Genomic DNA, 23357 nt, shown 5'->3' with positions numbered 1-23357 from the left:
CAGCAAAAACAGTTCAGAAGCTCTGTACTACTGGAAAGTGGAAGGGGTAAACAGCTTATCTGCCCGCTCTCACTCTTGTGTCTGCATTTTGCTGGCCACTGGCATATGACATTTGGCTGAAGAGATCTTTGGTCTGACCCAGTGCAGCTGCTTTCATATGGTTTGCTGACCTGCCTCAAAATCATGATCAGACTTTCTCCTGGGGGAACAAGGTAGAAAGAAGCTCCACAAGTGTGGTAGGACACCCTGTAGTTGTGGTAACTATAGGCAGAGGTGATAGGAGGATTGACTCTAAGATCACTGAAGATGTTATGTAAGGTACTGCTAGGGCTGTGTGTGACAAGGATAAATATGCACTGAATAGTGTAATAATCACTTTCACAGGAATAATTTTACAAGTACAGCCTTCAAAGTCTGCCATAATTTAACTTCCTTAGAGCATAATACACAGGTCACTGCTCTCCTTTTGCTGGAGGATTAGATTTCTTTTCATGGTGTGAGGGAACTAATGGTTTCCCAGTTCCACTCCATCCCTACAGGAAGACAGCAGCATAGAGCAAAGTAAGGAAAAATAGCGGGACTGGTCTCTTGCAGGAAAACTGTTCCTGCTGTGCTTTTGGCACTGAACACCAGCAGGAAGTAGGGGGTTGAGTTTAGTTTCATGTGTGAGTTCTGCCTTTTTTGAGCCTTCCTCTAACAACTTACTGCAGAGAAGAGTCAGACAAGGAAAGAGGACAGGGGAGTAGCAGCATATCCTAAGGACCTGCAGCTTGAGGGGAGCATGCTGTAAAGCTGTTCCAGGAAGACAGTATGGATACTGTCTGTAAGTTGCCAAACCTAAGAGCAGCAAAGAGTTTGCACTACTCCACTGGAGGGCTGTCGTGAACGTTTCAAGGTAAAGAATCATTTACACCTATTGACCTCAAAAGGGATCACTTAGCCTTGCCTTTGCGGGTTATGTTCTTAAGTACATACATAGTAAAATCCCATCGGGGTCCACAACATAAATGCATTTGTACTGGGTCAGACCAAAGGTCTGCCTAGCCAAATGTCATCTCTAACAGCAGCCAAAAGGAGACACAAGAAGAAAAGATCACATCAGGCTCAGCTCTCCTGAGCTGGGAGGACACTAGGGAGAAGGAGGCTTGCCCTCTCTTCTTCCTTAATACCACAGGGTTAGGTGGAACAGGCTTATAGGCTCACCCTGCCTCTCTCAGTTAAGCATCTCCTTCCAAATCCTCAGTAACGGTGGCAGAGCTAACATCCTACAGTTAAATTCTCTAAACCCCTGTTTCTCCATTCATCCTATTTCAATAACATACCAAAGGCGAACTCAGATGGGGTCTAATTCCACCCTCAGTAAACATTAATTGGCACTACAATGAAGACCCACAGCACCCCTCACTCCTTTTTCTAATGTAAGAATGGCTAAAGTAAATGCTGGTTACATGAACCACAGTGTGAGCAAGGAAAGGGGGAAAAAAAGAAAACAAATCACTAAAAAACAACAGTAGATCTAAGCCAACAAATTGAAGGTAACACATCTGTAAACTTTGAATCGTCATGGTAACTAGACAAGCTATAAATTCTCTGGCACCACACTTGGATGTTTTAAGCAAATCGATGTCATTACAACTCTGTGAGTAAGGCTTATGGAATAGGTCTGGTAATAGTGCCTGTTATTACAGCTGCCCATTATCAAACTCGACCAGCTTCTTACTGAATACTCGCATTGAAGTTTGCCGTACTAAACACAGCTCCCTCAGGGTTATTCAATACCTCTTTACTTTCCCCATTCTCAGAAATATTTCTGTTGCCCTAACCCGAGTTTTCCAGAAGAGGAGGGCATGCACCTGCCAGTTCAGTTGTCAGCCTGGGTGATTCAGCTGCTTCACAAATCAGGGCAGGGAAAATACATTACATTGCTAAAAAGGTCCTGGCATCCTTGATCTTGAAATAAAGTTGTTATGAGACTAGAACTGCCAGGACCAGACACCTGGTAGTCCAGAGGGATGAGATAAGTGAGGGGAACAAGACTGGGACAAGCAGAAAAACATCATGTTTGAAGGACTTTGGAGGAGAGTCAGCACCTACAGGAAAACCTTCCCCTTTGTAACTTGGAATAGATGAACAACATACCAGCCCGAGGCAGGTCTGTCTCTAGCCTTTAGCACCGGCTGGTGTGTTAAGTGACAGTGCATTAGTGGTGGAACCAGTTTAAGGTGTGGTAAACTACAATAGATGGAAGCTTTCACCTTCAAAGAAAATATAAGTCTCAGTACAGCACAATATAGTAACAGTTCCCCACCTACCCAGCTTATCATCTTGAAATTTAGGAATATACAATGAGGCTTCCAGGTTCCTTTAATGTAGCTTAAAAAAGAATAAAATCAGCCACTCCCATGTTAAGAAATACTGAGATCAAAGCATTTCCTCAGCTGGAGCTTGTGTCCCCGTCTTACCCCCAAGCCTGTAACACAGCCATGCTGGTTTTCCCCGCAGGCCATAGGAGTGGAGGAAGGAAGGAAGGATGCAGGCGGGGAGGGAGCCCTGCACTGTGGCTCCTTCTCTATCACACAGCAAACACCAGGCCACGTGCTGCACAGTGTCGCTTGGGAAGGAGCTGTGCCCAGTCTTTGGAGGCTCCTCCCGAGTCTCGCATCATTCGGCAGCTACAAGGGATGACCTCACTGACCAAAGATCCCTCTGACTCAGACTCCAGGCAGACAGCTGCCTAGGGAAGGGTGTAATGCAGTACAAGGCAGCTCCGAACTGCCTACACTGAGCTTTATGGCTTGTTTTCTATCTAGAAATTTAGCTGCTTCAAACAACCTCTCACAACACACTATTCACAAATTATCATAAGCCCTTTCGGCAGCTGGGGAACTGAAGTAGAGGCTGAGATCAGAAGCAGCCCACAGTTTTAAGATGGATGCTGTCAGATGCCCTGCACCCTTTTTTCCAGGTTACGCAGTATTGCATTGCTTTCAAGCAGAACGTTCCCCCCAACACTTGCCCGCGCAGGAAACAAGGCAGGCCAGCTCATACCAGGCACTAAAACCCCAGGAATGAAAGCACTAAAAACAACACAGAGTTAGCCTTAAGGGACTAGCTCAATTTACTCAGCAAAATTACAGCTGAAGGGATTGACTGTTGATCCTGCTCCCCTTCACAAGCCTTTGCTCTGTTCACTATCTACCTTCCAATATCTGCCACCGTAGTGGAGATGCCAGCACACTAACTGGTTCACGTGGGCAGTGAGCAAGGCAGAGCGCTCGGGGAGTACCTTGTGCCTCAACTGAGGGAGAAGCAGTGCTCCAATTCTCACTTGAATTCAAAGCTTTCAATTATTCTACATGCTGCAGGCGTTTTGGAGGCATGTCTCCTAGCAGGTCGACAGGAACCATCATTCACCATTTTGTATTTATCCAAGAACAGAAAGGCAGTAAGATGAGAAGGTATGAATGAAAGTGTCATTTTACACTGTCTTTGCATCTAGGAGGAAGAAGAAAGGATGTCATTTGACTTTGCAAAACCAGGAACTGCAGTCTGCTTGTATGCATCCTGGGGAAAGGGAAGTGAGAAATAAGCAGAAATCTTTTCCTGTCCTGACCTTCCAGATTTTTCTGTTTTATTCTAAACCTTTCTGAGAGGAAACAGTGTGAAAAGTCATAAAGAAAATGGAAGAACATTAGGACAATCGTTTGACAAAAAAGTCAGCGCAGATGATAGTACTGTTTGAATGTACATTTCTGACCTAAGCATCAAGCTGTAGCTTAATCCCAGTATTGCAAAAGTAACAGCCAAGGCCTGTGACTCAGTGGTCACACCTATTCAAGAATATATTTGCATAAATTAAAGGGCAGACTGTTCAGGATTTTTTTAATAGACATAAGCAGGCTATGAGTCCAGTTCCTTAAGTGCAAAATTATATTTCATTTGTTTCGCACAAACGTCAGAATACAAGATCTAACACAACACCATGACTTTGAACCTAATCATTTCCAAAACAGAAAGCAAAGTAAGCATTCAATATTTAGTGTGTAACTGAGCTTCTCTGCTTTTTGTGGTCGTCTATAACAGTCATACTACCTTAATGAGATACCTTAAGGCTTTTTGCTAATAAGAAACTATGTGAATTTCTTCACAGTTACAATGTGGTGTTAAGACAGCTGACTGAAAGCACGTTCAGGTTTTTCTTGGTGAAAGATTTCCGTTTCAGTGGACTTTAAAGTAGGTCCTGAATGGAATTTTCAGCATAACTTTGCAGTTCTGCTATTCCGACTGTGGTAAAAGTCTCAAAACAGAAGCAGCAATACTAAAGAACCATTAAGAAAAAACATTAATGGACAAATGGGGGGGAAAAAGCTGCAGAGCACATACAGGTAAATGAAGGCAATTGCAGTATTTTTCTCAGAAGTTAAAAAAAAAAAACCCACCCCACACTCTGTGTTCAGAATTTAAACTGCAGAGTAAGTGTTTAAAGTAGAATTTTACACCCCTGAAAATAGGGGATTATTCTGAAGCACTTTCATTTACTGACTGTAACAACTAGACATTTTATACATAGATGTCACATTCCTTATCCACATTCTAAAATAGATTTCCTTAACGTGTGATACATAGGAAAAGGACAACCCTTTTTCAAACCAATATTGCTTGCACATATTTACTGATGAGCTCTACCAGTTTCAGAATAGCAAACATCCAATTATTTAACACTATAAATATTGATTACTAAAGTTTTAATCATAAGTATAAAACCTCTATGTAAAACCACATGCTAGAGCCTATCTGTACAAAGGCCAGGAAAAAGGTTATTTTTTCTTACAACAAAGTGCTACTGCAGAACTGACTGATTTGTTGTGGACATTTCTGAAGAAATATAGATTGTTTGGCTCAGAGTATTTCCCTACAAAGACTCTAAATTCTTCTCAGAAGATTACAAAGCTCTTAGTTTCAGGCTGCTCAATGAAAAAAAATAATCATCTCTTGAGTTATGGCTATGCAACCAAACAAGTAGGCAAATTTTAATTCTCACTAAACTATTTCCCAATTTTCACTATTACTTCAAAGTTTCCATCTAGATAGGGTCTACACAGAGCACCATCAGATAGTACCCGTGTTACAGCTCAAGCAGTTTAAGAGGTTGATGCTCTACCTGTGTTACCTGGCAGTTTGACCATTTCTAATCTATTAGGCTTTAACTCATCTGATTTTTTGTCAAACAGATCAGGAATGAATAGCCTGGTATCTTCTCAGTGGAGAACTCTAACAACTTCTTAAATGACTCCAGCTGTAAAGCAGCACTTGTCTGTGACCCCCCTAGGAAGCCCCATTTTAAATATAGTGATCCTGTCCTCTTTTTCTCTCCATCAGAGGCATGGGATGGAGTGAAAAGGGGGAAAACCTCTAAGGCAAGAGTCCAAAAGACGTGCTCAGCTCCCACTTGAGCTTTAAAATACCTCTTCCTTTATATACTAAGGCTACCACATCAGATTTTCCCAGACATCCTTTTTTACACCTAGACCCTTTCAAGTAGAAAGAAGAGAACTTGTCCATTTATTTGGGATTTCCAGGCATCAGGCAGTCCAGAGCTAGTGCAGTATCTGACAGGCTGACATACCTGGAAGCCCAGAATGAGCACTCAGACCAGCTGCACATTCAGTGTATCCCTGTGCAGAAACTAGCACAGCCAAACTGCGCTGGTTTTACAGCACGCGTGCTGCAGCCCAAGTTCCAGACCCCAGGAAGACAAGTCAGAGCAAGACCAGAGCTGTCCAACATCTGGAACCTGCAGGACAAACGGCCACTATAATGATGTCTGGCACAGCCTGGACACATGGGCCCATGCCACTTGTATATACACTCACGTTGTGATATGAAATACAGGAGCCATATATACAAAGTTATAGTTGGGTAAAGACACCAGGAATGTTCCCAAATATGCTTCCATATGATCCCGGTTAAGCTCCAATATTCTGCATTATATCGTGGTAAATATGACATTCACTCTTATACCTTTAATTTTCCATATAAAATATCAGGTATTCCTATCTGTATGGCAAAGACAGGATTTTTGAATTGGTCCATAACACTGCAGTGCATCAACATCAGATTTTGAGCATTTGTTCAGCAGCTGCTAAATGAAAAAGAAAGTTTTCTGTAGCTGGTGGAAATCGCTTTTGTTTCAGGGCCTCAGAGTTAAGGGTTGGTTTTTCATTGCCATCAGAAACTTCAGTAAGTGAAGCTAAAGTAGCCAAGACTTCTTTTGTCTTCAGAGAAATATCCTTGAAGAACAGAAAAACAAGCAACCATGAATATAGTATTAGCTATTATGATGTTTTAACATACACTTATTTTTAAAAAAAAAAAAAGAACAAAAAGAAAATAACAATAAATAAATAGTTAATTTTCAATAAAGACCCCATTTATTTTAAGGCAAATTTGCAACAACTCTTCAGTCTGCTCTTGTTCGGTGTTGAACAACAGGAGCACTGCCACTCCACAGGCTCCTCTCGCGGGCCAAACTGAGCTCTTTTGACCAAGTCACTCAATTGTGAAATGTCTAATAATGTATTAGATAGGGGAGGAAGTGAAAAAAACATCATCATAAAAATCAGGCTCTATAGCTGAGAACCCACATCTCAGTAGGACTTCTTCAAAGGTATTGACAATACTTTTGACAAGGTACTGAGCAAAATACATGCTTTGTAGAATAAAACCGGGAAACTAATTTTACTGGAATTCTTATAATCAATACAATTTCTGAAGTTTCTTCAGCAATGTGGTTACTCAAGAGATAATACAAACCAAGTCTGTCATCCTTAAAAACCTGCATGAAGAATAAAAATGCTCATTTGTAAAAAGGCAGGGGGTACAAGAGATCAACTTATTCCCAGGGATAATCTTCCTCCTACTCTCCTCCTTCCATCAAGATCTAGTGATAGAAGTAGTTTAACTAGATTTAAAAATAAAAAATTAACCTTAATGACTTGGCTGTCTGATTTATCTGGATCTTCTGCAGATTGAACAATTAGTTGTCCAATTTCTTTGTGAAGTTTTCCCATTGTCATTGCCTCTGAGTAAGGGAAAAAAAAAAAAGTACACATTCATGTAAAATGACCATTTCTGTGATATCTAGAAATGTATATGAACAACAAGCCAAAACAAGGAGTCCTCCTCATGACTGTCATTTGAAATCTATTGGTAAAGGCAGTAACCTGATGTATCAACACCCACGCCAGCATAGGCCAATTGTCTACCTCTAAAGCAGCCCTAAGCAGATCACAAGGAACAGTAAGATGACAAGCAACATACAAGCTTTCCTTTCAAACAGTCCCCAGTCTCCAAGTATTTAGTGCAATGTTTTTCTAAAGACTCATGTGATATCTCTGCATTCAGCAACCCTCAGCTGAATGTCTCTTCCATGTAATTGTCTAACATAGATGTTTATTTCTCAGTTGTACATTTGTTGGAAGATGAAGCATGTCTTCCCAAATTCCAAGTTTCACCAGTCTTCCAGGGTCTCAATAAAACTGAAAACAGAAGCTTACATATTGGCTTTTCAGAACCAGGATGGAAGAAGAATCAAGACTGCTTGACCTACAGCAAAGTTCAGCAGTTACTATCAACTCTGGAATAAACAGCCCCTAAATCAAAAATATAAAAACCAACCAACCTTTTACTACAGGGGAGATAGTGATCTCACTATCTGCCAAATTCACATACACATCATAGAGGTCTGGTCTACTGTTCACTTCAGAATCTGTAAATCCAGCAATGTAACCTGGAGAGCAGAATTTTGGCAAGATTAAGATCTTCGTAAACAAAGCCAAAATAAAACCAAGATATTGTGGAAAATCGCAGTTCTGAAGTCTGTTCTAAGAGTTTTTGACCCAATACTCATTGGATCCAAGAGGTTGCTCTCTTGGTATTATCAGTCACTTGATGAGCATGTCCAGCAGAACACTTCACTTCTGGTGAGCTTAAAAGTCAGCTTCCAAAATTTCCCTGATCGTGGTTGAACCCCTAACACAACATTTGATATAAAAGGGTTATCAATTTGAAATTTTAAACTCTCTTTCTACCTTGCAATTTTCATTTGCAAATGAAAAACCACTGAACTTCCTCTTTAAAAGAATCTCCACTCAAGAGCCCCTTGTCACTAAGTCAGCATTAGATTGGAACAGAGGAGTGACATCCATTGACAGGACAAGGGGCAACGGGTGCAAGCTGAAACACAGGAGGTTCCACATAAATATGAGGAAAAACCTTCTTTACAGTGAGGGTAACTGAACACTGGAACAGGCTGCCCAGAGAGGTTGTGGAGTCGTCTTCTCTGGAGACATTCAAAACCTGCCTGGACACGTTCCTGTGTGACATGATCTAGGTAATCCTGCTCTGGCAGGGGGATTGGACTAGATGATCTTTCGAGGTCCCTTCCAATCCCTGACATTCTGTGATTCTGTGAATAAAACCAGCAGATTTTCTTATTTATAGCATGCTAGGTGAGCAAACTTAGAACAGCTTTTCTCTGTGGCAGATGTTTAGTGAGCCAAAATAAGCACTGTTGGTAATGCAGTAGAAATACTGAAGATAAGTAGTTGTCTTCCTCATTATTCTGTATAGAGAAGCCTCTTAATTGCCACATTATGCATCATGCTAACCTTTGGGTAAACCAAGGGCCTCTTCCTGGATTACGCGTCAAGTACTACACATATGTAGCAATGCATCACACAGATCAAACTCCTACATAACTGGTAAAGTCCGCCTGTGATTAGGAGCCAGAGACTTCACTGGCAGCAGTCAGCATTCAAATTTGGAACTTCAGAGTTAGGAACCAAAGACAAACAAAAAAAATCCTAAAAATGAAGTTACTAGCTATGTGTAGAAGTTGGAAAACAAGTAGCCAAAGTGAGCTGCTGCTTTACAACAGTAAGACTTTCAACCCCTCTGATCACAACATCAAAAAAGTCTCAAAGCTTCTTTGCATCTGCAATTAGGAGTAGACTGATGCAGATCCACCCAGAAGCACCAGATTAACTAATTATCTTCTAACACACTTGTTTAGTTGATTTGCTTTTTCTAAAGAAAATGAGGTGGTTTAACTTTGAACAATAGCATTAACAGCAAAATAACAATTTTTTCTTCAAAAAGCACTGGTGCAAGACATTACAGCAATAAAAAACATAAACAAAATTTAATTTCTGTTTCAATTAATAAATTATCTCTACCTGTGCAGGCTTTTAAGGCTTCCACTTCCTCCTCATTTAGATGTACATATGAATGAAGAATTGACCAGTCTTGTCGATGCCACACTAAAGCAGGCAAAGTCCTAGGGAAATGAGATCGGTACTTGACACACAGTAGATTTTTCCCTATACTAATTAAAGTTTCACAGTATGAAATGCATGTCAGAAGAAAGAACTAGTATGACTAGGTCTCATTTGGCATGCATATACATGAACTACAGAGATTTTGACTATCACTACAAGCAGAGTTTATCACTCATTCTACAGTTCAATTTCTCTTGAGTTGACAAACATATGGCTAAAGCCTTAAGAGGTACTGAGCAGGATTTCAATAAACAGGTTTAATAAAGATATTTTTTCCCCTAAAATATGGACATTTCTCTCAATGAAGGTTCAAGACTCATTGGACTTTTGGGGGAGGGTGAGGAGGTAGGAATTGACAAAGTACCTGGTAAACTCCTGGATAGCTTCTATTCTAGGATGGTACACCACAATTCTCTTCTTTAACATCAGTGCTGTATATAAGATAACTGTTTCCATTCCAAACTGAGATACTATATCTAGAAAAGAGGCGGAAAATTAATTTATAGAAGATACAGATGGTGATACTATCACTTGTTTTTTGAAGAAGCTTAATAATAACAGCATAGATAAATACTGTTGACACTGTTTACTTGAATTACACCTAAAAACTGGATTGTATTTTATATTGTACAAAAGAAATCAGAAGAGAGACTTCTGGTATTAACCTTTGATGGAACCAGCAAGATAAGCCTTCCGAGCATCAAAATCTTTGCTGAGGAAAGATCCATTTTCTTCGCTTTGGCAGATTCCCTTTGTAAGGACTGCAATGTAACTCTCCATCATTTTCACTGGACTTCCATGCTTCAAGTAGATTCTGTGTGAAAAGAAAGAGTCTGGTATTTTGACTGCAATCAGTACCAGCAGATACATGAAAAAAATCCCAGTATCACAAATAGCAATATTATTGGGAAGAATTCTTATTTTGGACACTTGGTTGCAGTTTTAAAAACCGAACTAGAAGTGTTTCAAGACACACACAAAAACATACCTGTCTTCTAAGATGAAAAACTACCTTGTATTCCTTGTATTTTTATTTGAGTTTCCTGTTGTGTGGAAGAACCAACATTTACCAACATAGAAACACAGCACAAAGGTGAAAGCAGGTGTCCACACCAAAGATTCTTTGCAGACTTGGAAGGTACCTGCTGCTTTATGAAAAAGCAACTACTACAATAACTCCTGTTATTACATGCAGACCACATGACTAGCTTTTAATTTATTATCCAAGTATCACTGGGCATTCTTCTGTACTCTTTGTTAAATGATGAAAAAAAACATAAACATGTGTCCTTGACACTCATTTAAACAAACAAAAAACCCACCAAACCAACAAAAGCCATGCACTTTTAGCTGTCTTCCAGACAGCAGAGAGACACCATAAGTTATTTTATAGGTTAAGGTACTTCAGGAATAGTGCTGAAGCTCTCAACTACCCATTTTCCATATTAGCTATAGTGCAAAGCTATGTTACATTTGAAACTCAATTATCACGTCTAGAGGAATATATCCTGGATTTGAAAAGAACTATTACTTTACAAATCAGCATTAACGTGATCTACTGCCAATCTAAATATTTCATATATCCATGAAAGAGAACAACCTCAGTTTTTCAAAACCCTGCAGAACTGGTAAACCTAATGGCATTCCCAAGTCTGCGATACAATAACCTCACAATTGCATCCAATTAACTGCAAAATCTCAGGGAATACTCTTGTTATCAAGGACTAGGACTCAACTGATTTGGGAACTGAAGGAAAAGCAAAGAAAGATAGTAGAGGGAGAGCATGAGAATGGGGACGTGGAGGAAAGTGAGTAAATGGGACAAGGGAAGGAGACTATGACAGTCTGGTTGGAAGAAGAGAGAAGACAGAGCCACAGACCAGGAAGGGCAGAGGGCCCTCATTTTCCTAGAGGAAAAGCAAAAAAGGCCCAGGATGCTGTGCCTAGTTCCAAGGAGCTGCAGGAAACATCTGTAGTTGAGGTGGTGTGGAGGATGCAAGTTGTCCACTATACACACAGTGACCTGTGACTGCAGAGCACTGACCTCCTCACAGATATTTACGCTTTTTAAAAATATGACAGAGAAAATGAGTGTGTGGGCGGCTGGTGTGTCTGGAGAAGACATGTTAAAACCTACTGAGCACCTGACATTCACCCAACACTTATTGCATGAACTCAAGATAAGAAGCTCAAATAAAGAATTTACATAATCTGATGCAGTTTGTAGGACTGAGTTTCCAGCAGATTGTTAGACCAAATGCAAACACACCACAAGGAAATTTAATCTTTTGCCTTGGCAAGATCAAAACATGCACACAGCAGTACCTCAAAACAGCTTTTATACAGACCTACACAGTATCCTAGTGAAGGCTGCATATTTCTCTGGGTTGAAGTCTTTGGCCGTCAGAACAATGGAGAAGTGGGTCACCTGGGTAAGACACATGCACAGAAAAATACACAGCTTACTTAGTGGCCCCATATGAACAGTCTTTTTTACATTATTGAACTTACTGCAGTACTCGGACAAGGTGTTTCGATAAAAAAAAGTGAGCGGTAGCAGCAGATCCGAGCTCCAAACTGCAGAAAAGGGCTGGTTAACGGATTGCTGGCGTGACTCATTTCCATTGAGTCAGATCTAGTACATACTGTCTTTTGCTTAAACTACTCCATAAGAGTTGCTTTCCTTTAACATCATGAGATCGGTTTAAAAGAGAGAAAGGCCTTTTTCTTCCCCACAGCAGGTAGGAAACTTTCAGAATTTGTTGTCTGTGGAGGCAGACAGCATCAACATATTGAAAGATACCAGAAAAAAAAAATCACGGATAGCAGGCTACAAACAGAAATACTCTTTAACTTCCTCAATCGAATGATTGTGGGCTGGGACGGTATAAGGCTGAAAGTCTGCAGACAATGCCCAGGCTCACGTGTCCTCCTTAAATAGCATCTCCCACCACCACTGCCAGAGACAGCACTGGGACACATTATTTTATTTTTTTTACACCTTTAAGGTTCATAGGAGATGTAAGCTTGGAGTGAGGAAAGGCAAGCAACATTCTGCTGTGGGCATGCAAAATTACCACATTATCTTTCTGCTTAACAATACAGCATGAAATATGAAAACTGAATAAACTTAACAGACAATTTAATGATCTTCATAACAGGGAAAGTAGAGAAGATAGATACAAGCATGTTTGTAGTCTTCCAGTTATCAATGCAGTGGAAAAGAAAGTACATATGTAAATCAACCCTTTGGAAAAAAAAAACCTTCAAGTTCTATACGAACAAGATTTGGACACTATGAAACATCCTTTGACAAACAAAAAAAAAAGAAAAAAATTGCTCAACTTGAAATGCAAAGTAACTAGCTAGAAATAATGGCATGAAATAGCATTTCCATTTTAATATAAAGAATCTAAATCAGGTAATGATTATCTCAATCCCCCTGCAGTTCTATCCAATATATGTCTTGGTGAAAAACAAAACATGTGGACTGGTTAGACAGCTGGGTAAGAGCTGCATCCCTGAGCACGCAAAACCTCAAATCCCACGCTTCCCTTCCTCATAGCATACAATAGGAAAACACTGCTTAAACTGCCAGAGGAAGTTCTGCAGAATCTTCCCTGCACTCTACCAAAAAAACAATGTGACAAGTCCTACCTTTTTCAAGGCTGGAGAATCTTGAACTTCCACAGTTGTGATGTAGAACCACAACCTTTTATACTGGCCAAACACAAACGTGTGAAGCAGTTTATTTTCATCTGTAAGGCAGCACTTTCGCAGCAACAGAGTCCTCAGTTCAGCTGTTACAGACGGATAACACCAAACCCACAAAGCATCTCCGTTGGTGTCTTTTTCTATGGTGGAAAGATGTTCACTGTGAGAATGCCAAACAGCAGCAAGGAAGTAAATCGATGGGTTAATCAAGTTTGTTTCCTGGAAGCAGATTAAAATTCTACCTTACCCTGACCCTAGACATCCAGTTCTGCCGCTACGATTTAAGCTGTAGGGCAGCACTTGTGCTATGGGTTTTATTTTTTAAATGTTAATAAATATCCACTCTTGACCTGCTTCACGAGGTCAAAAAAGCACCAGGAGCTCGAATACACATTCGTATGAGCAAAGTATTGACCAACAAGCGCCCAGACCAGCCTGTTTATGACCGTCCCTGCTCTTCCCGCTTCTGATTTCCTAAGGACACCTCAGAAGCCGTGAGTTTCGGACCCTCCGGCCGAGCTGTGCAGGGTTCAGCTGTCACATGCAGGCCGGCCCCAGCCGGCGGGCACCCCCCGGCACAGCCGCAGGCTGCCAACCGCCCGGCCGCCACAGGCCCTGCGGCCGCAGCTCGGCGGGGCACTGCTAACCGGCACCCCCGCCGGCCCCGCGCCCCGCCCCGGCCCTCCCCGCAGCCCCCCGCGCCGCAGCCCTTCCCCAGGGCCGGGGGGCCCTCACCGATCAGCCCCACGGCCAGCAGCAGCTCCGCCTCGGGCTCTGCCATCTTCCCACCCCGGCCCCGCCGCCTTCCGCCCGCCGCAGGCTCCGCCCCCGCCCTGCCGAGGCCCCGCCCCCCGGGCTGTCCTCCCCTCACGCCCTGGCCGCCATTTTTCAGCGCTCCCTCCCCTCAGCCGTGGTGGTGCCAGCTGTGTCCCTCACACCCGCCCTGGTATTTGCCAGCCTGTTTCCCAACAGTAATTAGGGCGGATAAAAAAAAGACTTTTGAAAAAAATACAGTTTTTTTGATTGCCTGCGTTACCTCGCTTGGTAAGTCACAGGGCAGGATGTAGGTGAGTGTTACACAAAACGAGGTGGCCCTGCTGGCAACCGCCTCCCAGGTCACGGCCAGGAGCGGTACCCCTGAACACAGCGCAAAGTACAGGCCCCCCCAGTGCTTCTGCAGAGCATGCACAAAGGCTGGTTTGTGCCCAAAAGGCAGCCTAAGGTGAGGAATATTCGTAAAGCACAACTGCTGTTCCTGAATTAACTCCATGCATCAACAAGTTTATTTGAGAATTAAAAGATCTCATTTTCAAGTTTGAATGAACGATGGTACGTGAATACCACATATGGAAGCCACAGTGTGCAAACTCCGCTAATGGCACAGACCAGCCACTGATGAGGAAGAAGAAACTTCCAAAATACCTGGGATGACTACAGGAGCATCAGAAGCTGCTAAAGAAAACGTGCAGTCCTGGGAGAGAAGCCAGGCTCGTCAAGGACCACACCTGGCTAGGGAACACACTACAGGGTAGCCTATCGTATGATTTCCATAATGGCATAAAGTTAAAGCACACACATTTAATACACTAAGCCACCATGTACAAAGAGACACGAGGAGTCAGACCATAAAAGCTGCTCCTGATACAAAATCGTCTGATTCAAGCCTGGAGTGCTTTCGTGAACTTGAGAGAGACTCAAAGAAGTGGAGTGGGCTACTGAACAGCAAATGCTGCTATAAAACACCAACAGATGCCCCCAGAGAAGGCTGCAAGGCCTCAGGAGAGGCACTGGCTCTGGCGACACGGGCACAGGCAGCCTGCGGATGCTGGGCAGCTGCCACGCAGACCTGGGCGGTGTCCCTGGTACTCGTCCTACAGACTTTTAGATTCATTTTATGAAGACAAGAAAAGGACTTGTTCGGCACTATAAATAGCTTAATGAAGAGTCTACAGAATGTATAACTGTGGTTTGAAACAGAAACATCTAGGCTGCCAGAGACATTTCACAGTGCAGGCCGTATTAAAATACCATTGTATAAATCAATAGTGTGGCCTGATGGAGAACACTGTGTACAGCACCGGTCACTGGATCTGAGACCAAGGACACAAGGCTGTGGAGAAACAAGTGAAGAGAGCCTGAAAAAGCAAAGTTGCTTTTTTTTTTTTTCTCTAGAGTGGAGGCTCATGCAATGGAGTGAAAAGGGATCGGTGTTATGTGGATACACTGATGGGGCTCAAGCTTCCATACAGTGACTGTGTCTTTTTTGATCTTAGTTTCAACTATTTTTCTGTTTAGCAATAAACTGTGATTACAAAGCAACCTTAAAAGTAAATTGTTAAATGCGTTGTATAGTAGTGAGGAACCTTTCTGGTGGCCGTGCAAGATGGTTAATATGAACAGTGTGCAAAAAGAAACCAAACAAGAAAGAAATATACCAGAACAGGAATTCAAAATACAAGATCAGGCTGTCTCTAGTCATCATAAACAGACAACTTCTCCATCTACCTATGTATTTTGGAAAGTCATACTTAGATATACTTAAGAAACCAGTGCACGACAGCCAGGTCTGCAGAGGGTCACAGCTAGTCACGATGTCATCGATGATGTAGCTGCAGAGGTGCGCATTTCTGCTGGCAGACTGGAAAGCTGACCATGTTCAGGGCTTTATGTGGAGACGCACTGTTCTGTTTACTCATCTAAAACACCCCATTAGTCACACATTCACTTGCTGCTGTTCTGCTGCTTTTGTTGCTGCTCTTACGGGACTTTTGTGGATAATTCACACACCTTTACGCAGCTTCCATTGTCTCTCCACGTGCCAACAGAAATTCTCAGATCAGTAGTTTTAAAAACATACACTGGCAGTAGTAGTTATCACATGTACACTCACATGAGTATTATTACTATTGCTCTTAAGACTTAAGAGGAGGGGCTGAGTTTCTCTGAAATAGTTTCCCAAATTTTCAAGATTCAGAATGAAATCTGCAGCTGATGATGACTATGTGCACGCAGAAGCAGGGCCTTCCTGCAAGTTCTTAACTGCCCCAAAGTACAATTTCTGAACCGGCTGAACAAGTTGTGATGAGCAAAGGCTCAGCACACACGATGACTTCTTTGCCAACGTGTTCTTTGGCGTTAAATTTAGTTAATCCAAAGCCTTAAGGCTAAGTTAGCCCAATGGCCTGGTGGATCTCCCCGAGCTGGCTCCCCGCTCTGGAGGGCTGCTGCCGCCACCACCGAGGGGCTGATCCAGCCTGGCTCTGCCCCAAGCCGATGGGAACGCGGGGCTGCCGACACCCACGGGCGACAACCCGCTGTCACCGGCCCCTGCCTCTGTGCCAAACCTAACCGGGCTCCTGCACTGTAACCCCTCCGTCCCCGAGCCTCCGCCGGGATGCACGGCACGGCATGGGATGTCCCTGGGGCACTAACAGCGGAAACCAGCCGCGCCGTTAGCATGAAGCACGGCTCTCGGCGGAGGGCTCACCGGAGGCCCTGCTCCGGCGCGCTCCAGCCTAAGCCACCGCGGGGGGGAGCGGCCGCTCGTTCTCGGCCCCGCTCGGGCCGCGCTCCCCGGGGCCGCCTCACGGCCCCGCCCGCGCGCGCGCGCCAGGAGGGGCTTCCGCTTCCGCCGACGTCAGCGCGCGCGGGTGAGGGCCCGCCCTCCCTTTCCGGCCTCGCAGGCTGCCTGGCTGGAGCACGGAGCCGCCGCCGCCGCCGCCCTGTGAGGAGAGGCCGCCGCCATCATGCCGGTGTACTTCCAGCGGCCCGAGAATGCCCTGAAGCGGGCGAACGGTCAGTGCGGGCCGCCCCCCCCCCACCGCCGGTTCGCCTCCCGCTCCCCCCGCCGTAGAGGGCAGCGTGCGCCGCTCGTCGCCCCCCGGCCTCACCGGACCGTGCCCGCCCCTAGAGCCCCTCTGCCGGCCCCTCGGTGCGGCGCGGGGCCTCGGCCGGCGCCTCCCTGGCGCTGAGGAGAGGCCGCCCGGGAACGGCGCGGCGCCGCCTGGCCGCATGGAAAGGGTCGAGGCCTGCCGGCGTCGGCCGCGCCGCATGGCGGAGGCGAGGCCCGGGCGGCCGCGGGGAGCGGGCCCGGCCCGGCTCCGCCTCCCTCTCCCCGGTGGGGCCCCCGGCCGCCCGCGGGCGGAGGCGGTGGGCAGGCTCTGGGTGAAGGGGGGATCGCGGCGGCGGGGGCCTGTTCTGCCGAGGGCAGCGCGGCCCGGGCCCCGCGGCGCCTCAGCCTGCGGCCCTGCGCCCGCCAGAGCTGCGGCGGAGCCGCCGCCGTGCCCACCGACGGGAAGGGGCTCTCCGCTGGCCGGGGGCTTGGCGTGAGGTGACCGGCCCGGATCTCGCACCTTGTCCAGGATGATTTCAAGACCGGTCGGATCCCGGGCCCTGTTTTTCCATGTGGGCTTCGTATGTAGTAGGGCCATCGTTCATGTGGCGCTGGTGAGAATGCAAATGATTAAACTCCTTAAAGGTTGCACAGGCTGATGCATAAGTTTGCCTCTGGAATAGAAACCAAGGAGGACTGTGCTGTAGCTGTCTCTCACTGACTGCCACATATAAAGCTGGACTGGTTGTGTTTATCGGCTGTCTCCTTTCAGGCTAAATATATGGCTTTGACACTTCTTTTTTTTATAGTATCCTATTTTAAGCACTTAGCAAGGCCATTTAGACCCTTCATTGTCATAGGGCTGATTGCAGGATGACACTTAGACATCCAGAAATTACAGATGATGTACGGGTATTGAAATGACAGCTGAAGAGGCTGCGTAGTCTGGGGACTATACATAATTCAAGTACTTGGTATTTTAACAAGAAAATGTTCAATAAAGCATTGCACATCCTCAAGATTTCTAATCTAAAATTAATTGTAAAAATTATTGCTACAAAGATAAAGGACAAACATAAAAAGATGACAGATAAAATCAGCTTAAATCAACTTCCAAAGACAAAGTTGTATTTTAGCAGTCCTTTTACTGGAAAAGATGCACATGCCATAGCATGCAGCCCTTAGTTAAACTTCAGAATTCTTGGGTAGAGTTAAGTTGCACTTACTTGATGAGGAAGTCACATTGCTGAAATGTTGACCTTAAACTCTTTAAATCTGACATGTTATTTTTGCTTTACTGGTATTGAAGTTTTAAATTCACATCTCTTGTACTGCTGCAAATCTACTAAATTCTGACAAGCTGAAGGAGTAGAGTTGAACTGAAGGGAGTGTTCTCTAGACAAACACTGGCAATCCTGAGGCTCGGTAGACTAAAGGGAAAGCATGACAAGCAGCGTCAAGTCTTGCAAACTGCAGGGGGTCAATCTCGCCATGGCCAAGTATAGTAAAGGGTGAGAAGTCGTACCTAAAGCAGGTTGTATGTCACAGGAAGCAGTTTAATGTTAAACTGATGTCTCAAGTTGGAACGTTCAGCGCAGTTTCCAGAGTTTCAGTGTGTGCGTTTTATACCTAAGGCTTAAGTGAGCGTTTAGGAGTGCTTTATGCTTCAGGTTTTCAGTGACCTCAACATACGCAGAAGATATTTGGAAATAAGAAGAGCTTGAATGATTGTAAATATGTACAGATATGGGAGAAAGACTGTTTTTCCTTATAAATGATAAATGTAGGTCGAAGACAACCCTTAACTGTTGTTAATATCTGGCATTGCTTTGTAGTCAACTTTTGGGAGTGTTTTATTGTTGCAGATATTGAGTTTGCTCTCTGTTAGAGATATTGGATAATGCATGACATCTTTGTCACTTTCTGTAGCGATGTACGTTTTCTCAGTTTGAAAACTTAGCTTAATTTGGGATTTTGGGTTAGCAGTAGATGAGTTGTCAATCTATATCAGCTAGTTATTGTCCACTTAGAGCTTCAGTTGCTGTTTTGCATACCTTTTAGCATTTTAAGTGATGTAATAGAAAAAAATAGAAAAAATGTAATTCTGACATCTATTCAGGGACTAAGGCTTTACATTTTGTCTGTTACAAATCTTTGTTTGAGTGCAAAGCACAGTGGTGAATGCTGTGTTTGACTCTTCAGGTTCACTTTGGGTGTGCTTTTACTACAGTGTCTGTTAAATTAGCCTTAATTATTTGACTTACTTGTAAGAACTTGCTTGACCAGAGTTAATTAAAAGCTTCAAAACAATATGAATTAATTTTGTGCTTTGTCCAGTTGGTTATCGACCACTGAGAGTTGTGGTTGGAGTGGCCTGGCATCGTTGCAAGGTTAAACTTGCTTTTCAAGTTTATTGTCATAAATAAAAAATTGTAAAGCTGAGCAGTAATTGGCTCAAAAGCAGCGTTGAGATGGAGTAACAGTGTGGATTATGGGATGGAGGATAGCTTTATTAAAATTCCCTTGGTGAGTAAAAAAAAAAACAAACTGCTGAATACTCTCAGACTGTAATCTTAATTATCTTGAAATGTAACTCTATGTTTTTTCTAGAAAGGAACCTGCTCATCTTATGCAAGCTTGTTATTTACATAAACTAAGCCCTGAATACATGCTGTTGTGGTCCTTAGGTTAAAACCTCACTGCTGCTTTCAACCATGTTTAACTTCGATTCCAAGATTCCAAAACTTAGAAGCTCTGTCAGGTGTCAGAGCACCTTGAGCCAGGCCCCTACTTTAATCCTTTCTGCCGTTATTTCTTCAGGAATGTAGTGATATCCAAAGTACTCCATGTAAAGTACTGACTCCACCCACACATTTCTTTTTATCTGTACTCAACTTCTCTTTATCTTTTAAACCTGTTTGCTTCCCATTCTCAGCGTTCTTTTGTCTTGCTTTTCTGCTGGTAGCTGGCTCTGCTGCTTTGGTATTTGCTTGTGGATGATTTGCTCTGTTTTGTACTGATCTAGTTGACAGGGTGGTGTCAGGGCAACGGTTGGACTCGATGATCCCTGAGGTCTCTTCCAACCTGGTTGATTCTGTGATTCTGTGAGCAGAATGTTCAGTATATCATAGATGGGAGTTGCTGTGATGTTGAGAGATCCTGTTAGTAACAGCAGCTGCTTAGGGAATGAATAAACAGGGCACTGGTTTCAGCAGCAAGGCTGGCTGGTTTAAAAAATGTCTGACCCTTCAACTGGACTGTAGCAGCTTTTAGTGTAACTTCTATAAACTAAATCTCTAGACCACTCTGAGCTTAAAAAAAAATCCAAACAACTTTTCTGAGTGAGGTCTGTCTTTCTTTCTTTCTTTCTTTGCTTGAGGGCAGGACTTTTTTTTTAAGTCAAATTCCCTGGATGGTTTGCATCTTGTTGAATGACATTGGTAGGCACTGTACTGCAAGCCTCGAGGTGTGTACTTGTCCTTCTTGATGAAACTAGCTTTAAAACTGAATGTGTATATTTTATTAAGATGTATGAAGTGCTCAGTCATGCCTTGATGGATGGAGAGACATCTCTGCTAGTGTGAAATTTTCATGTTAATGGAGAGGTCTGCGTTCATTTGCCAGTTATGGCATTAAAAGACCGCCACTGCAGTTGGATCTGCCCACATTTTGATATGGCCAGCTAAATCAAACCATCAGTGAAATTTGGTTAGAGTTGTTTAAATGCTAAAAGTTTACAGTGTTAAACATAAAAACGTGCATCTTCTGGTTTGCAAGTCTTCTGCTAATTGGGTTTTACTTTCAGAATTCCTTGAGGTCGGCAAAAAGCAGCCTGCCCTTGATGTTCTCTATGATGTTATGAAAAGTAAAAAACACCGAACATGGCAGAAGATCCACGAGCCGATTATGCTGAAGTACCTGGAACTCTGTGTGGATCTCCGCAAGAGTCATCTGGCAAAAGAAGGGCTGTACCAGTACAAGAATATTTGCCAGCAGGTATGGCTTTTGAATTTTTTTTTTTGTGGCGAGCGTGATATATGTCAGCTGATATGATCTAAAAGTAACTGATTGGTCTTGAGTTAGAATTAATTTGCCTTTCAGATGTTCCTGGTTTTGTAGCATTTACGTTTTAAATGTTTGCTGCCTATTGTGGGTGGAAACATCTTCCCATTTTCTGCCTTTGCTATAGGTGAACATCAAATCTCTGGAGGATGTTGTTCGAGCCTATTTAAAATTAGCTGAAGAAAAAACAGAAGCAGCTAAGGAAGAGTCCCAGCAGATGGTACTGGACATAGAAGACTTAGATAACATTCAAACTCCAGAAAGGTAGGCCGCCTGTCTTTAAAATGTAGCAATTCACAGCAAAGTGTCCTTTTTATCATGAAGGATGTTGGCAATTCAGAGAACTGAGATACGAAGATGGCGGATTTGAAATGGAACACTCGTGGTGTTTTAGAGGTTCTAAAGGTAGCAAAAAAAAAATAGGAATTTTAAATAGAACAAAATCCTAAGTCCAAGTAAAGAAAAGTAAAGAAAGTAAGTAGTAAAGAATAGAAAACATGGATACAGTAGGAGTCGGGTCACCTCTTTCTAGGGTCTGCTCAGATCTGCATCTGTAGTTGTATTGGAGCGTTTATTATTGAAAGCTGCTCATTATCAGCTGATGTAGAAATGCTGTTAATTATATTAGACCAATTTAATCCCTGTATGTGATAACGGTTGGACTTGATCTTAAAGGTCTTTTTCAACCAAAACGATTCCGTGATTCTGTAACCTCCAGTCTTTCTGACCACATTGTGCATGTACAAACAAAAAGAAATATTACTTTATACTTGCTTGGGTAACTGATGAGGTAATAGAAGAAAGGGCATACAAAGTAAATTCAGAATGTTACAATTAATTGGATGGATACTGAGAACATGGAAGGAATGGAAAAAAAGGATCAGTAAATGTATCTGCTTTAGGTTGTGTGTAGACCTTCAATGGCAAGTGGTGCTGGGTTAGGATGAAACCACTCTCCGTCTCTGCAAGAAGTCACTGTCCTATTATCAGTATGTTTTGTGGGAGGACTTCCTAATCTGCTTCAGGCAAAGTGAGGTTAGCTCTGATTGCGTATTTATGTTCTTCAGATGAATCTGTTGATTTAGGGAATGCTCACGTTAACTCCAGTAGTACAGCTATGTATGTGGTGACATCTGTGGAAGAGGGGTGACAAGGTGGGAGTGAAGAAATGTTTTAAAGCATTCCAGCTGAGTTTGGAAGTTTCAGCAAGTAGGAAAATATCTGAGTAGACAGTGATATTTGAACCTAACAGAGGTACAGTGTGCAGCTCCCTGGTACAAGAGAGAAGGTGAAAATCCTGGAATTAGTTTCCTTTGGCTTACTCATGTGAAGGATACAAAAGCTTGTGACATCTCTTACCTATGGAGCTTGTACATGTCAGTCATACATGCAGGGGCCAAAGTTTGAAACTTAACAGTAGGAAAAGTTGTCTACATCCTTTAAAGGAAAAGGGAGAAGTCTGAGGGACCAATTTGAAAATAAGTACTAGACTGTTCAGCGGCAATTAGCTGTTCAGATTCATCCAGTCTCATCTTAGATCTTGATAAGAAAAATTGGTGAGAATTGTGGAGAATAAACCACGTTTTTTTTTTCCTTACCCTCCTGCCCCGACTGTAGTGTTCTTTTGAGTGCTGTAAGTGGAGAAGACACTCAGGATCGTACAGACCGACTGCTTTTGACACCCTGGGTTAAATTTCTATGGGAGTCGTATAGACAATGTTTGGATCTTCTCCGAAATAATTCTCGCGTGGAACGCCTGTACCATGATATTGCACAGCAAGGTAAGTCAAAAAGGTGGAAACTTAAAGTATAATGAGATCTAGGACTGCTATATTACATGCTGTAAAACTAGAAAATTACAGGTTATTTCTATTTGGATATTGCTTTAGAGTTGGAAATATGTTAATCTCTTAAGCATATCTATGTACACAAATACTATTCTTAAAATTATAGAGGTTCCTTAAAATTACTGAAGTTTCTGGACACTGATCTTTTCTTGTAAAAGAACCTGCAAGGAAAAAGTTATTTTTTCCTGGACATACTGAGAATATGAGAATTCCTGGTGCCGTGTCTTTATTTCTTCTAACTTACTGATCTAAATTAGTTGTGCTTTCACTTTGTTACCCAGAATGGCAAATGTGCCTTCCATTAATGTATTCTATGTCAGCTAGCTTCAAAAACCAGTGTACCCAAAAGGGTACTGTAAAATTACGATGCGCTGTCAGGTTTGACACAGACGTAACTTAGTAAAATATTATGTGGAAGGTAATAGGAAGAAGGCTACTCTGATTCCTTCTGGCATTCTGCAAAAATTGAATTTATAAGAATGAATACTTACATGTTAATCTTTTCTTAAGGGTGAGGTATGAATGGAAAAATGTCTTCCTTTATATGTATAACTTGGGGCTCTG

At 42.9% G+C, this 23357-nt stretch overlaps 2 protein-coding genes across 3 annotated transcripts in view; one reads left to right on the top strand and one right to left on the bottom strand.

Annotated features, from left to right (window-relative positions):
• Positions 1-3865: 3865 nt before the first annotated feature.
• On the bottom strand, positions 3866-13839 carry DENND10 (DENN domain containing 10). Its single transcript, XM_068398732.1, has 9 exons — positions 13788-13839; positions 12996-13192; positions 11687-11766; positions 10004-10152; positions 9703-9814; positions 9237-9337; positions 7682-7789; positions 6987-7081; positions 3866-6290 (listed from the first exon to the last, which is right to left on the bottom strand). Exons 1-9 carry the CDS (start codon positions 13831-13833, stop codon positions 6114-6116), a joined length of 1065 nt encoding a protein of 354 aa, XP_068254833.1. The 5' UTR covers positions 13834-13839; the 3' UTR covers positions 3866-6113.
• A 2873-nt stretch (positions 13840-16712) lies between these two features.
• The window catches only part of EIF3A (eukaryotic translation initiation factor 3 subunit A), a 33576-nt gene continuing 26931 nt past the window's right edge, over positions 16713-23357 (top strand). For both annotated transcript variants that reach the window (XM_068398368.1, XM_068398367.1), the window contains exons 1-4: positions 16713-16847; positions 20690-20880; positions 21074-21210; positions 22564-22727. In XM_068398368.1, coding sequence (XP_068254469.1) covers positions 16799-16847; positions 20690-20880; positions 21074-21210; positions 22564-22727 — 541 coding nt within the window. In that variant the 5' untranslated portion in view covers positions 16713-16798. The remainder of the gene's footprint in view (positions 16848-20689; positions 20881-21073; positions 21211-22563; positions 22728-23357) is intronic.

This window comes from Nyctibius grandis, chromosome 4 (genome assembly GCF_013368605.1).
Source record: "Nyctibius grandis isolate bNycGra1 chromosome 4, bNycGra1.pri, whole genome shotgun sequence".
NCBI lineage: Eukaryota > Metazoa > Chordata > Aves > Nyctibiiformes > Nyctibiidae > Nyctibius > Nyctibius grandis.
The sequence above is the reverse complement of the archived record's forward strand: the minus strand, read 5'-3'. Positions and strand labels throughout refer to the sequence as shown.

Bases quoted from the DNA above. Each gene is read 5' to 3' on its own strand.
- DENND10 (XM_068398732.1), bottom strand. From the start codon at position 13,833: ATGGCAGAGCCCGAGGCGGAGCTGCTGCTGGCCGTGGGGCTGATCG. The intron at 10,153-11,686 runs GTCTGTATAAAA...CTTTTCACACAG, and splicing joins TTCACTAGGATACTGTGTAG to AATCTACTTGAAGCATGGAA. The intron at 7,082-7,681 runs GTTGGTTGGTTT...TCCCTTACTCAG, and splicing joins TATCTCCCCTGTAGTAAAAG to AGGCAATGACAATGGGAAAA.